Below are 14,740 nucleotides of genomic sequence, written 5' to 3'. Positions count from 1 at the left end.
GAGAGAAAGGGTTAACAACACCAGGAGAGGCAAACTACTGACAGACACACAGCGACAAAAGATGGAGAGAGCAGAGGAGTGGCAGATGGGAAGGTTTGCGCCTCTCCTCTGCTACAGCCTTTCCCAAATCGCTCCGAAACCCTCCCCCTTGGGCCTAACCCCTCGATGTTTGTAGATCTGTAGGGTTTGGGTAGGTATTAGCAGTGCAGTGATGGAGCTTATTCATAAAATAAAGGTTGGGGTGAGGAGGGGGGATTGAATTGGGGCCAGCTGATTACACGTTTGTCTCTTACCTGAAATTTTCATCCTCTTCACTGTTTTGGTGGAGTTGTTGGTGACATGGACATTCACACTGATAGGCTCTCCATGGTAGTAGAGCTGAGAAAGAGGGGGAGGAAGAGAGGAAGACAGAAGAGCGGAAGACCGAGCGAGAATGAGAAGGAAAGGAAGAGACGGAGAGAACGGGGAGGAGTGAATTCGGTTAGTGGGCCGATAATCTCAGGCTTTAACCAATCCAATCAACCTAATGTTTGCATAACGCTTTTAACTAATTAATTAATGTGTGTGTGTGTGTGTGTGTGTCCGTCGTGCGTCTGTCTCTGCACGTCGGCCTCTGTCTGTCTCGGGGGGGCCTGCCCTACCTCTTTATCCAGTGAGGCCTCTAGATGTAGGGATCTATCTGACAGTAGGAAGGATCGCGTCGTCTCCACCATGGGCTGAGGACCAGGCTTCTCAGGGGCGTACTGCACCTTACGGATCACCAGACGCACAGAGTTCCTATAACAACATATGTAATATCATATGAAAAAGCTAGTCATATAACAAACACACACACACACACACACACTAGGGTTATCAACAGCACAGAGTTCCTTAAACAGCACATGCACAATCACTTAAACCATCTGCACTGAATCCCCGGATCAAAACGCAGGGCTTCGACTACACTGTACCTTTTGTGTATTTTCTCCTCTACAGTCCTGGCGCAGAAGGCTCTGACCTCAAAGTCCACTCCACAAGCCTGAGCAGAGATGAAGGCAGAGGCAGATAATCAATCAAAAGTTTTGTGTGTGTGTGTGTGTGTGTGTGTGTGGTCTCTGTACCTTCCCCGTGTCCTCTGGTCCTGGCTGTAGAGTGACTGAGCAGGGCAGGTTCTGAGGGATCTGAAAGAGAGATATTTGACAGTCACGCCGCAGAATCAATACACAACTGCTCACCAACAAACAGGCACACAGACACCGGAGACAGAAACGCACAACCACAGAATTGAACACGGGCAAAGAGGAACCTAAACGCGTTGATTTGAACGGGTGTGTTTGCTGCGCAGTGGACCAGTCTACAGAACTCACAGTGAAGCTAAACGGGTGTGTTTGCTGCACAGTGGGCCAGTCTACAGAACTCACGGTGAAGTTGAACGGGTGTGTTCGCTGCACAGTGGGCCAGTCTACAGAACTCACAGTGAAGCTAAACGGGTGTGTTTGCTGCACAGTGGACCAGTCTACAGAACTCACAGTGAAGCTAAACGGGTGTGTTTGCTGCGCAGTGGACCAGTCTACAGAACTCACAGTGAAGCTAAACGGGTGTGTTTGCTGCACAGTGGACCAGTCTACAGAACTCACAGTGAAGCTAAACGGGTGTGTTTGCTGCGCAGTGGGCCAGTCTACAGAACTCACAGTGAAGCTAAACGGGTGTGTTTGCTGCGCAGTGGACCAGTCTACAGAACTCACGGTGAAGTTGAACGGGTGTGTTTGCTGCACAGTGGGCCAATCTACACAACTCACGGTGAAGTTGAACGGGTGTGCGTGCTGGCCCAGCTTCTTCAGCAGTCTCTCCTGCAGGTGGCTGAGTGGTTTCCGCTCCTCCTCTGTGGTGGCGGCGGGGAAGGCCTGGAAGGTGGAGATGTAGAGGTCTTTCCTAAAGGACAAACCCAGAACGTCCAGGTCCTCACGGCCATACCGGAACGCACAGGTCAGAGTCACAAAGACTGGAGGAGGAGGGGAGGGAGAGAGAGGGAGAGGGAGGAGGAAGAGATCGCAGGGGGGAAAAAGAAGAAGAAGGAGAGAGACGGGAACATGAGAAGAGTATTTTTAATCACTCGCGCGCGTGCACTCACACACACTTACCTTTACGGTCTTTTAGGTGCACTCACACACACTTACCTTTACGGTCTTTTAGGTGCACTCACACACACTTACCTTTACGGTCTTTTAGGTACTCTGGGTCTATTAGTAGCACTCCATCTGTAGAAAAAACAACACACACACACACACAGTGAAAAACAACACACACACACACAGTGAAAAACAACACACACACACACAGTGAAAAACAACACACACACACACAGTGAAAAACAACACACACACACACAGTGAAAAACAACACACACACAGTGAAAAACAACACACACACACACACACACAGTGAAAAACAACACACACACACACACAGTGAAAAACAACACACACACACACAGTGAAAAACAACACACACACACACAGTGAAAAACAACACACACACACACAGTGAAAAACAACACACACACACACAGTGAAAAACAACACACACACACACACAGTGAAAAACAACACACACACACACAGTGAAAAACAACACACACACACACACAGTGAAAACAACACACACACACACACACACACACACAGTGAAAAACAACACACACACACACACACAGTGAAAAACAACACACACACACACACAGTGAAAAACAACACACACACACACACAGTGAAAAACAACACACACACACACAGTGAAAAACAACACACACACACACAGTGAAAAACAACACACACACACACACACACACAGTGAAAAACAACACACACACACACACACAGTGAAAAACAACACACACACACACACAGTGAAAAACAACACACACACACACACACACACAGAGATCATATTATGTATGAGTGTGTCTGTTACCCAAGCCGCACAGTATTTGGTTAGTGAGATTGAGAGTAATAGTCAGATGTGCATGCTCATACACATGCACACACTACTGAACCTGCATTGTACGCAAAAATACAGAGTACACAAAAATACAGAGTACACAAAAATACAGAGTACACAAAAATACAGAGTACACAAAAATACAGAGTACACAAAAATACTTGACTTCTTAAAGCCGACAGTTATAATGCATATTATTAGACACGTCATGGGCGTGTATGAGCCTTTATGACCTCTTATAGAAAGCAGCGTATGGATTCCAACACAGGCGAGAATGACCTGATACTTCTCTGGCGTATCGTAGATGTATAGTCCCACAAGTAGTGCCGGTGTGTGTGTGTCATAGAAAAGGGTTGGTTGTTCTGATATCGTAGTCCTGTGTGTATAAGTCAATGTGAAATAATCAAAACACTACCTCACTAGGGTTACTCCCATTGTCGCACACCCCCCGTGGTGAGGGTGTTTCCCCAATGTGAGGTGCTGTCGTCATAGCAACCCCGAGCGAGACGCCAGGGGGTTGATGTGTTTTTCCGACAACATTACATCAACAATAGTGTGTGTTTGTGTTACTACTCACCCACTGGATCTACATGGTCTAGGTGATCCACAAAGTCTCTCTTTCCCAGGTATACAGTGAGCTAGAGAGAGAGAAGGAGAGAGAGAGAAAGTTACAGAGCAAGAGGCACAGAGAGAGAGAGAGAGAGAGAGAGAGAGAGAGAGAGAGAGAGAGAGAGAGAGAAAGTTACAGAGCGAGAGGCACAGAGAGAGAGAGCGAGAGAGAGAGAGAGAGAGAGAGAGAGAGAGAAAGTTACAGAGCGAGAGGCACAGAGAGAGAGAGAGAGAGAGAGAGAGAGAGAGAGAGAGAGAGAGAGAGAAAGGGACAGAAGGGTAGAGATAACAAAATAGACAAAATGAGAGAAAGAAGGCGAGAGAGAAGGATGGAAACAGAGGGTGGGTAAAAACGGGAACAGCATGTGGAAATGGAAAGGAAAACATGGCGTACGTCAACATGACTCTTTCAATTAGACCATACAAGTAAAACACACACACACACACACACACACACTGACCCCTAGTCTCTCCACTCCCTTCCTGTATACTATCTTGCCTTGCGGGGTCAGATCACAAAACACGTCATCTACACACACTGATCCCTCCATCATGGAGACACAGAGAGAAAGAGTGAGAGAGAGAGAGAGAGAGAGAGAGAGAGAGAGAGAGAGAGAGAGAGAGAGAGAGAGAGAGAGAGAGAGAGAGAGAGAGAGAGAGAGAAATGGAGAGAAGGAGAGAGAGAAAGAAATATAGATAACAACAGAGAGCGGAAAGGGAGCAAAGATGATGCAGAAAATGAAATAAGAGAAATCAATAAAGGCACTTGTATGTAGGAAAAATCTACAGAGGCAAAAGTATAGGCCCGTAGGAAAAATCTATAGTTACAGCAGAGAGGAAAGATCACCTAAGTCTTTCGACATAAAGACAGATAAAGCAGATAGATAATCTACTGTTGTAAAGAGAGAGAGATAATCTACTGTTGTAAAGAGAGAGAGATAATCTACTGTTGTAAAGAGCGAGAGATAATCTACTGTTGTAAAGAGAGAGAGAGAGACGAGCTACGCGTGTAATCCAGGAGCAGAGAGGAGCAGAGAATGAGGGAAGAGACCAGAAGAGAGGAAGCGAGAGAAAGTCTACAGGGAAAGAGGAGGAACCTTACCTTCTTCTGTCTGACACACACACACACACACGTACTAGCAAGCAGGCACACAAGGGGGAGTTGTGACCTACCTTGCAGTTGGGACTGGACTTCTTGAAGACTCTGAAGAAAGAAAGAAAGAAAATAAAGAAAAAGAGAAAAAGAGAGAATTAGTCACCAAAGATTCCAATTTGTATAACTATATAGCGATATTCCTGCTCAAAGTAGACGTGTTCATTACAGATACAGATCAGACATCAAAAGACAGTTGTATGAACGTAAACCACAACCAGTGAGACAATGCAGTGGTCCTACTCTAGAATGGCCTGTGCAAGATGGAGCCTGTTTCCGTAGTGTAAGGCAGCTTAATGTACAAGTACACCCCCTGGACAGGACACCAGCCTTACCCCAAATCTATCTCATTAATGCTGAGGGCCAAGCAGAGAGGCATCGGGTCCATTTTTACACTCTTTGGTATGAGACTAAGCAAAACAGACCAGGCCAGGGTTTGGGGTTTGTGACGTCAGTGAGATACGTGAAAAATACTTCCTTTGTTGTTTTAGTTTTTTTTTAACTCTAAAGGCACAGCCTAGATTCCAGCCAGTGTCTTAAGTAGCTGAACATGTTTTTACTCCAACCTCGTGAAAAGTGACAAACTGACACGTTTTCATTTTCGCCAACAAGGAAGGGCCATCTTTGATTTGACGGCCTCCGCGAGCGCAGTTCGGGCCCCGCGAGACAACCGTTCGACCCGATGACGTGCTTCTGCGCATGTGTGTGTGTGTGTGTGTGTCTGTGTGTGTGTGTGTAGCCTACGTGGCCACGGCATCGCCTACGAGCACGGTCAGGATTTCTATCGGAGAAGCCTTTTCGGCCTGTCGTCAAACTGTGCGGCCTTTGGTACGTCTACTAAGTTGAACGTGAGAGACCTAGCTCCTCCAAGTCAGAGGGGCTGTTGTTCAGTGGCCATAAGCCAAAGCGTCACGTGTCCGATGTTGATGGTGTGACAATGAGTGCGCCCCCAGACTATCATAAACCGTTAAACTCTGTATCTCGGCTGCACCGCTAGAGATGAGAAAACAGAGAGAGAGAGAGAGAGAGAGAGAGAGAGAGAGAGAGAGAGAGAGAGAGGAGAGAGAGAGAGAGAGAGAGAGAGAGAGAGAGGAGAGAGAGAGAGAGAGAGAGAGGAGAGAGAGGAGAGAGAGAAGAGAGAGGAGAGAGAGAGAGAGAGAGGAGAGAGAGAGAGAGAGAGAGAGAGAGAGAGAGAGAGTGGAGAGAGAGAGAGAGAGACAACAACAGAGACCGCAACAAAGAGGGGGAGACAGGCAGACAGAGGGAGTGGAGCGAGAGAAGGGGAACAAAGGAGACGCAAAGAGGGACAATGAATGAATGAAATACACTTACTAAAGAAACGGAGGGGGGGAAAGAGTAAGGGAAGATAATGTGAGAGAAACAAAATGGTACGTTACTGTGGTGGTGTGTTGTGAAGCTTGGGGAGTCACACATTAACAGACACAACAGTGATGAACAATGGTTTATTACAATATGAAAAGATGATTGGTCATAATGATAGAGAAGAATGCAGAGTGAAGAGGGGGGAGAAGGGAAAGAGAGAGAGGGTGGGGAGGGAGACGGGGAGAACAGGGCGTGAGTGAGAAAGCACGAGGTAAAAGGAGGTGGAACACAGGCAGAGAGAGAGAGGAGGGGAAGAGAGTTGGAGAGAGAGTGAGAGAGAGAAAGCTAGAGAGAGAGAGAGAGAGCAAGAGAAGGGAGGAAGGAGGGATAGAGAGAGAATGAGCTACAGGTGTTTGAAGGTCTGTCTGAACATCATAATATGTGGTTGAGTCAGCAACTAGAAGAGATGGATCAAAGGAAACTGTGGGATGGAGGAAGGGATGGATGGATAGAGGAGGGAGGAAGGGATGGATGGATAGAGGAGGGAGGAAGGGATGGATGGATAGAGGATGGAGGAAGGGATGATGGATGGATAGAGGGAGGGAGGAAGGAATGGATAGAGGGGGGAGGAAGGGATGGCTAGAGGAGGGAGGAAGGAATGGATAGAGGAGGGAGGAAGGAATGGATAGAGGAGGGAGGACGGGATGGATAGAGGAGGGAGGAAGGGATGGATAGAGGAGGGAGGAATGGATAGAGGGGGAGGAAGGGATGGATAGAGAAGGGAGGAAGGAATGGATAGAGGAGGGAGGACGGGATGGATAGAGGAGGGAGGAAGGGATGGATAGAGGAGGGAGGAAGGGATGGATAGAGGAGGGAGGAAGAGATGGATAGAGGAGGGAGGAAGGGATGGATAGAGGAGGGAGGAAGGGATGGATGGATAGAGGATGGAGGAAGGGATGATGGATGGATAGAGGGAGGGAGGAAGGAATGGCTAGAGGGGGGAGGAAGGGATGGCTAGAGGAGGGAGGAAGGAATGGATAGAGGAGGGAGGAAGGAATGGATAGAGGAGGGAGGACGGGATGGATAGAGGAGGGAGGAAGGGATGGATAGAGGAGGGAGGAATGGATAGAGGGGGAGGAAGGGATGGATAGAGAAGGGAGGAAGGGATGGATAGAGGAGGGAGGAAGGAATGGATAGAGGAGGGAGGACGGGATGGATAGAGGAGGGAGGAAGGGATGGATAGAGGAGGGAGGAAGGAATGGATAGAGGAGGGAGGAAGGAATGGATAGAGGAGGGAGGAAGGGATGGATAGAGGAGGGAGGAAGGGATGGATAGAGGAGGGAGGAAGGAATGGATAGAGGAGGGAGGAAGGGATGGCTAGAGGAGGGAGGAAGGGATGGATAGAGGAGAGAGGGATGGATAGAGGAGGGAGGAAGGGATGGATAGAGGGAGGAAGGGATGGATAGAGGATGGAGGAATGGATGGATAGAGGAGAGAGGGATGAATAGAGGAGGGAGGAAGGAATGGATAGAGGAGGGAGGAAGGGATGGCTAGAGGAGGGAGGAAGGGATGGATAGAGGAGAGAGGGATGGATAGAGGAGGGAGGAAGGGATGGATAGAGGGAGGAAGGGATGGATAGAGGATGGAGGAATGGATGGATAGAGGAGAGAGGGATGAATAGAGGAGGGAGGAAGGGATGGATAGAGGAGAGAGGGATGAATAGAGGAGGGAGGAAGGGATGGATAGAGGAGGGAGGAAGGAATGGATAGAGGAGGGAGGAAGGGATGGATAGAGGAGGGAGGAAGGAATGGATAGAGGAGGGAGGAAGGGATGGCTAGAGGAGGGAGGAAGGGATGGATAGAGGAGAGAGGGATGGATAGAGGAGGGAGGAAGGGATGGATAGAGGAGAGAGGGATGAATAGAGGAGGGAGGAAGGGATGGCTAGAGGGAGGAAGGGATGGATAGAGGATGGAGGAATGGATGGATAGAGGAGAGAGGGATGAATAGAGGAGGGAGGAAGGGATGGATAGAGGAGAGAGGGATGAATAGAGGAGGGAGGAAGGGATGGCTAGAGGGAGGAAGGGATGGATAGAGGAGAGAGGGATGAATAGAGGAGGGAGGAAGGGATGGCTAGAGGGAGGAAGGGATGGATAGAGGAGACAGGGACAGAAAACAACAACAAGTGAGTGAGGAATAGAGAACGTGTGAATGAGAGGGAGAAAGAAAGAAAGATAGAAAGTAATTAAGAAAGAAAGAGAAAGCACACAGTGTGTGTGTGTTGGGGAGACACAGGTCAACGTGTGTGCCTGCAGCAGGCCACGTGTGCCACTTTTCACTCCCCAACTGATATGGATGCTAGCCGCTTTGTTGGACAACATAGCAGCACACGCACAAATACCGTACGCACACACAGCCCTCTCTCTCCCTCCCTTCCAGAGTGCCTGCTTAATCTTTGGCTAGCTCCATAAATTCTTGTCATTCTCCCCATTTTACTGCTCTCGCTTTTCCCCCTGATAGCCATTTCCCCCCTCTTTCCTCCGTTCCCTCTCTCTGAACTCTCCCTCTCTCCGTAGAGCTAATTACAGATTTAAGGCCTATTAGTGTAGTGCCTTAAATGCATCCCAAATGGCACCCTATTCCCTTCATAGTGCACTACTTTTGACCAGAGGCCTATTGGCCCTGGTCAAAAGCAGTGCACGATATAAGGAATAGGATGCAATTTAGGATGTAGACAGTGTCTCAGCCTGCCTGGTCTAATGAACAGACCTTATTAATACTGCATCTTCTCTAACCAGCCTAGGGCGACGCACGGCCAACACACACGCACACATATTGAAAGGTTACTGATCAACGACGAGTCAGAACTGCCTATACTCTCATTTAGCTGTTAATCCACTTTCGTGTGTGTGTGTGTGTGTGTGTGTGTACTCGCTTGTATGTGTGTGTTACAAGACTCCACATGGATTCTATTTAGTTGCCATGGCAGCCAGATGGGGATTGCGCCTGTTGTCATGGGAACGGAAAAGGCCCAGAAAATGATAAGATACAATATGTACAGTTGAAGTCGGAAGTTTACATACACCTTAAGCCAAAGGATCACCACTTTATTTTAAGAATGTGAAATGTCAGAATAATAGTAGAGAGAATGATTTATTTCAGCTTTTAATTCTTTCATCACATTCCCAGTGGGTCAGAAGTTTACATACACTCAATTAGTATTTGGTAGCATTGCCTTTAAATTGTTTAACTTGGGTCAAACATTTCAGGTAGCCTTCCACAAGCTTCCCACAATAAGATGGGTGAATTTTGGCCCATTCCTCCTGACAAGAGCTGGTGTAACGGAGTCAGGTTTGTAGGCCTCCTTGCTCACACACACCTTTTCAGTTCTGCCCACAAAATGAGGTCAGGGCTTTGTGTTGGCCACTCCAATACCTTGACTTTGTTGTCCTTAAGCCATTTTGCCACAACTTTGGAAGTATGCTTGGGGTCATTGTTCATTTGCGACCAAGCTTTAACTTCCTGACTGATGTCTTGAGATGTTGCTTTAAAATATCCACATAATTTTCCTCCCTCATGCTACCATCTATTTTGTGAAGTGCACCAGTCCCTTCTACAGCAAAGCACCCCCACAACACGATGCTGCCACCCCTGTGCTTCACGGTTGGGATGGTGTTCTTAGGCTTGCAAGCCTCCCTCTTTTTCCCCCAAATATAATGATGGTCAATATGACCAAACAGTTCTATTTTGTTTCATTAGACCAGAGGACATTTCTCCAAAAAGAACGATCTTTGTCCCCATGTGCAGTTGCAAACCGTAGTCTGGTTTCAGGAGTTTCAGGCTGCTTACCACTCTCTCCCAAAATACATCATCCAGGAGGATCCTCTTGATTGGGCTGTCCATATCGGCAGACTGTGATATGGCCTTTTCTTGGAAAGACTCCTTCCCCTCCAGGAGACTGTCAATGATGACAACACCAACCCGATGGGTGTTGCTGGGCAGCTTCAATGTGGTGCTCTTATTCTTCTCACTTTGCTTGTTGAGGTAGATTGCTGCTATAACTTGATGACCCTTCACATACCTAACCATTTTCTTGGCTCTCTTGTGTATCCATTGTTTTCAGTGCCATGATGTCCTTTAGGAGCATATTCAATGCATGAGCAGCACAGCCAATGGGTGTGATGTGAGGGTAGGATTCCTCCACTTTAGACCAATCAGCCTTCATGTTCGCAGCATTGTCTGTCACCAGTGCAAATACCTTCTGTAATCCAAGGTCATTGATGACTGCCTTCAGCTCATCTGCAATGTAGAGACCAGTGTGTCCTGTGCTCTTGTAGAATACTGCTTGAGGGGTGGAGATGATGTAGTTCATTATTCCTTGCCCACGAACTTTCGACCACCCATCAGTTATGATTGCAACAGTCTGCTTTCTCTATGATTTTCTTGACCTTCACTTGCACTCTGTTGAACTCTGCATCCAGCAAATGAGTAGATAAAGCATATGTGGTTGGAGGGGTGTATGCTGGGCAAAGAACATTCAGAAATATCTTCCAATACACATTTCCTGTGAGCATCAGAGGTGAACCAGTTGCATACACAGCTCGAGCAAGACATCCATCAGCATTTCTCTGACTACGTTCCTCCATTGAGTCAAAAAAAAGTCTGATTCCAGGAGGACCATGAGCTGTTGCTATCAATAAGGTGTTGGATTCATAATTTTCACCTCGAATAGAAGTTGTTGTTGTTGTGAGTGATTAGGGAACTTTATGCACTTGGCCAGATGATTCTGCATCTTTGTTGCATTCTTCACATATGATTTGGCACAGTATTTGCAAATGTACACAGCTTTTCCTTCTACATTAGCTGCAGTGAAATGTCTCCACACGTCAGATAGTGCCTGTAGCATTTTCCTGTAAAGATTATTAAAAAATGAGTAAAAAAATAACCAAATACAATTCCATGTACAGATAAATAGTTAAGCAGTTAGATTAAACAACTCCTTTGTAAGATAAATGTTTTAAAATTAAACATGTATGGAAACAGGTGAATTAACACTCCTCAGTTAGCAGGGTCAAGTAAGCTAAAACCCATATGGTAGCAAAAACTAACTTGTTAACAAGTTAGAAATTAATTAAACACACTTTGCTGTAGTTAACAAAAAATAATGTATATGTCATATAAAATATATTCACCCCACCCAGTATTGTAATCAAAACTTACCAGAAAGCATGTAGTTCTTGGCTCAGACAGTGTAGTAGCGTGGGCTCAATAGCATCTCATTAGTGTATAAGATCTTGAGAATCAGCTGTACATGTGATGGAAGAATGGACTTCCAACAATGGACTAAGCAAAATTCCCCAAAATTCCCAGGCTCAACTTCCCTTTCAGACTTTTTGTAACCCTAGTCTCTACTGAGTTAGGTAAATTAGCTTTTCATTTTTCTTTTGCACCTTGTATGTGGAACAATCTTCAAAATGTTCTAAAATTTGACGTTTTGGTGCCTGTAGGCCAATTAAGAACTTTTCTGCCATTTATGTAATTCTGGTCTCATCTGTAAAAGAGAACTTGGTCTCAGTATGACTCCCTGATAAAAACTAAAAGGTTATATAAATAAATACATGTAAATACAGACATCACAAAGCTGCCCTGACTGGGAGCACGATCCCAGAAAGAGTGGGAGAAAGCAGCCAAGAGGCACACACGCATCTGCACACACACACACACCCACCCCACCTTAGGAAACATACACACACACATGTACCCCACCTTAGGAAACATACACACACACACACACCCCACCTTAGGGAACATACACACACACACCCCACCTTAGGAAACATACACACACACACCCCACTTTAGGAAACAAACACACACACACACACACACACACACACACACACACACACACACACACACACACACACACACACCCCACCTTAGGAAACATACACACACACACCCCACCTTAGGAAACATACACACACACACACACCACCTTAGGAAACATACACACACATGCACACACACACACAGACACACGCCTTAAGAAACACATGCGCATCTGCTCACACACACACCCCACCTTAGGAAACATACACACACACCCCACATCTTAGGAAACATACACACACACACACACACCACCTTAGAAAACATACACACACACACGCGCACACACACAGACACACCGTCTTAGGAAACACACACACACGCGTGCATCCCCATCCGCACGCACACACACAGCCTTAGAAAACACAGCCTTAGGAAACAGACATACACATGAGCGCATCCGTACACATGCAAACACAAACAATTGCAGGCTTTCAAAAAACACACAAACACACACAGGCCTATGACATGGGTCTCCCCAATGAGTGGAGAAAGCAGCCAAAGCCTCAAGCAGGCATATGCATTCTCTCTCCCTCCATGTCTCCCTCCCTCCATCCATGTCTGTCTCTCTCTCTCTCCCTCCATGTCTGTCTCTCTCCCTCCCTCCCTCCCTCTGTCCGTGTCTCCCTCCCTCCCTCCATTCGTGTTTGTCTCTCTTCCTCCCTCCATCCGTGTCTGTCTCTCTCCCTCCCTCCCTCCCTCCGTCTGTGTATGTCTCTCTCCCTCCCTCTGTCCGTGTCTGTCTCTCTCCCTCCCTCCCTCCCTCCGTCCCTCCATCCGTGTATGTCTCTCTCCCTCCCTCCCTCCCTCCCTCCGTCTGTGTATGTCTCTCTCCCTCCCTCTGTCCGTGTCTGTCTCTCTCCCTCCCTCCCTCCCTCCCTCCCTCCCTCCCTCCCTCCCTCCCTCCCTCCCTCCCTCCCTCCCTCCGTCCCTCCATCCGTGTATGTCTCTCTCTCTCCCTCCCTCCCTACCTCCGTCCATATATGTCTCCCAACCCTCCATCCGTGTCTGTCTCCCTCCCTCCCTCACTCCGTGTCTGTCTCTCTCCCTCAATGTCTCTCTCTCCCGCCCGCCCTCCGTGTCTCCCTCCCTCCCTCTGTGTCTGTCTCTCTCCCTCCCTCTCTCCGTGTCTGTCTCTCTTCCTCCCTCCGTGTCTGTCTCTCCCTCCCTCTCTCCGTGTCTGTCTCTCTTCCTCCCTTCGTGTCTGTCTGTCTCCTTTCAGGCTTTCAAAAAACACACAAACACACACAGGCCTATTACATGGGTCTCCCCAATGAGTGGAGAAAGCAGCCAAAGCCCCACGCAGGCATATGCATTCTCTCTCCCTCCATGTCTCTCTCTCTCTCTCCATGTCTCTCTCTCTCTCCCTCCATGTCTGTCTCTCTCTCTCTCTCTCCCTCCATGTCTGTCTCTCTCCCTCCCTCCCACCCTGCGTGTCTCCCTCCCTCCCTCTCTCCATGTCTGTCTCTCTCTCTACCTCCATGTCTGTCTCTCTCTCTCTCTCCCTCCATGTCTGTCTCTCTCCCTCCCTCCCTCCCTCCCTCCCACCCTGTGTGTCTCCCTCCCTCCCTCTCTCCATGTCTGTCTCTCTCTCTCCCTCCATGTCTGTCTCTCTCTCTCTCCCTCCATGTCTGTCTCTCTCTCTCCCTCCATGTCTGTCTCTCTCTCTCCCTCCATGTCTGTCTCTCTCTCTCCCTCCATGTCTGTCTCTCTCTCTCCCTCCATGTCTGTCTCTCTCTCTCCCTCCATGTCTGTCTCTCTCTCTCCCTCCATGTCTGTCTCTCTCTCGCCCTCCATGTCTGTCTCTCTCTCTCCCTCCATGTCTGTCTCTCTCTCTCTCCCTCCGTGTCTCTCTCTCTCTCCTTATCTGTCTCTCTCTCTCCCTCCGTGTCTCCCTCCCTCCATGTCTGTCTCTCTCCTTCCCTTTAACATGGAACAGTGTGTACTGGCACTAGATCAGGCAGTCCATATTGCTGAGAGAGTCCAGTTCATGCCTATAGTGAGGTCAACAGAGGCCCCTGGCCCACAACACAAGGTAGAGAGAGATAAAGGAAAGAATTGGACCAAAACAGCCATAAACATTTACAAATGCATCTGGTGTGTGGATGAAGCTAGTTTGGAATGATTGTCTGAGCTTTCATACTGTTATAAACTACAACAAAGAATAAAGAATAAGATGGGATTTCATGTCACAAATAAAAAAAAGCCATGTTATAGAACAGAGAAGAAGAAACAGGAAGGTCAGATTCTTCCTGTTTCTCGATCTTAAATCCATTCGACTTGATCTGCCAACAGAGCCCGGCCTTTATAAACACAGCACTGATATAAACACACAAGCTACCCTCCACACATGTGAACGCACGCAGACACATACTGGCTAATAGAGTCAACATATACACACACATTTCAGAGTGTTGATATAGTCAAGTATATACAAACACATACACATGGGGCCCAGAGGAAAGGGAAACATTAGTGATACCAGACACCACCGTACACGACACACATACACACACACACACACACGCACACACACACACACACAAATGCAGGCAGACAAGACCTACCCTCGGAGACACTTTCCCTGCCTCTCTACTCTATCCATTTCCTATTTCCTCCCTTCTCACTCTCTCTCTCTCTCTTTCTCTTATCTCCTTCTCGCCATCTAGCTCTTCCTCTCTCCCCTCCTTTCTCGCTCTCTCTCTCTCTACATGGCTCTGTCCAATCACAGCTAAGCTTCACAGAAGACCACCACAGCTGTGTGACATCATGATGACATCATACAGG

At 47.6% G+C, this 14,740-nt stretch overlaps 1 protein-coding gene across 3 annotated transcripts in view; it reads right to left on the bottom strand.

Annotated features, from left to right (window-relative positions):
• arrb2b (arrestin, beta 2b) overlaps window positions 1–14,740 on the bottom strand; it is a 61,635-nt gene that overhangs the window by 9,920 nt on the left and 36,975 nt on the right. For 2 of the 3 annotated variants that reach the window (XM_031832098.1, XM_031832097.1), the window contains exons 2-9: window positions 4,762–4,792; window positions 3,557–3,617; window positions 2,196–2,240; window positions 1,782–1,984; window positions 1,104–1,163; window positions 954–1,021; window positions 642–777; window positions 294–378 (exon numbers count right to left, since the gene is read on the bottom strand). In XM_031832098.1, the coding sequence (XP_031687958.1) occupies window positions 294–378; window positions 642–777; window positions 954–1,021; window positions 1,104–1,163; window positions 1,782–1,984; window positions 2,196–2,240; window positions 3,557–3,617; window positions 4,762–4,792 (689 nt within the window). Of the gene's footprint in view, window positions 1–293; window positions 379–641; window positions 778–953; window positions 1,022–1,103; window positions 1,164–1,403; window positions 1,422–1,781; window positions 1,985–2,195; window positions 2,241–3,556; window positions 3,618–4,761; window positions 4,793–14,740 lie in introns of those variants that run through there. The other variant, XM_031832099.1, reaches the window with a different exon arrangement.

The sequence above is a fragment of the Oncorhynchus kisutch genome, linkage group LG9 (assembly GCF_002021735.2).
Source record: "Oncorhynchus kisutch isolate 150728-3 linkage group LG9, Okis_V2, whole genome shotgun sequence".
NCBI lineage: Eukaryota > Metazoa > Chordata > Actinopteri > Salmoniformes > Salmonidae > Oncorhynchus > Oncorhynchus kisutch.
Note: the sequence above shows the minus strand (reverse complement) of the source record. Positions and strands in the feature narration are given on the sequence as shown.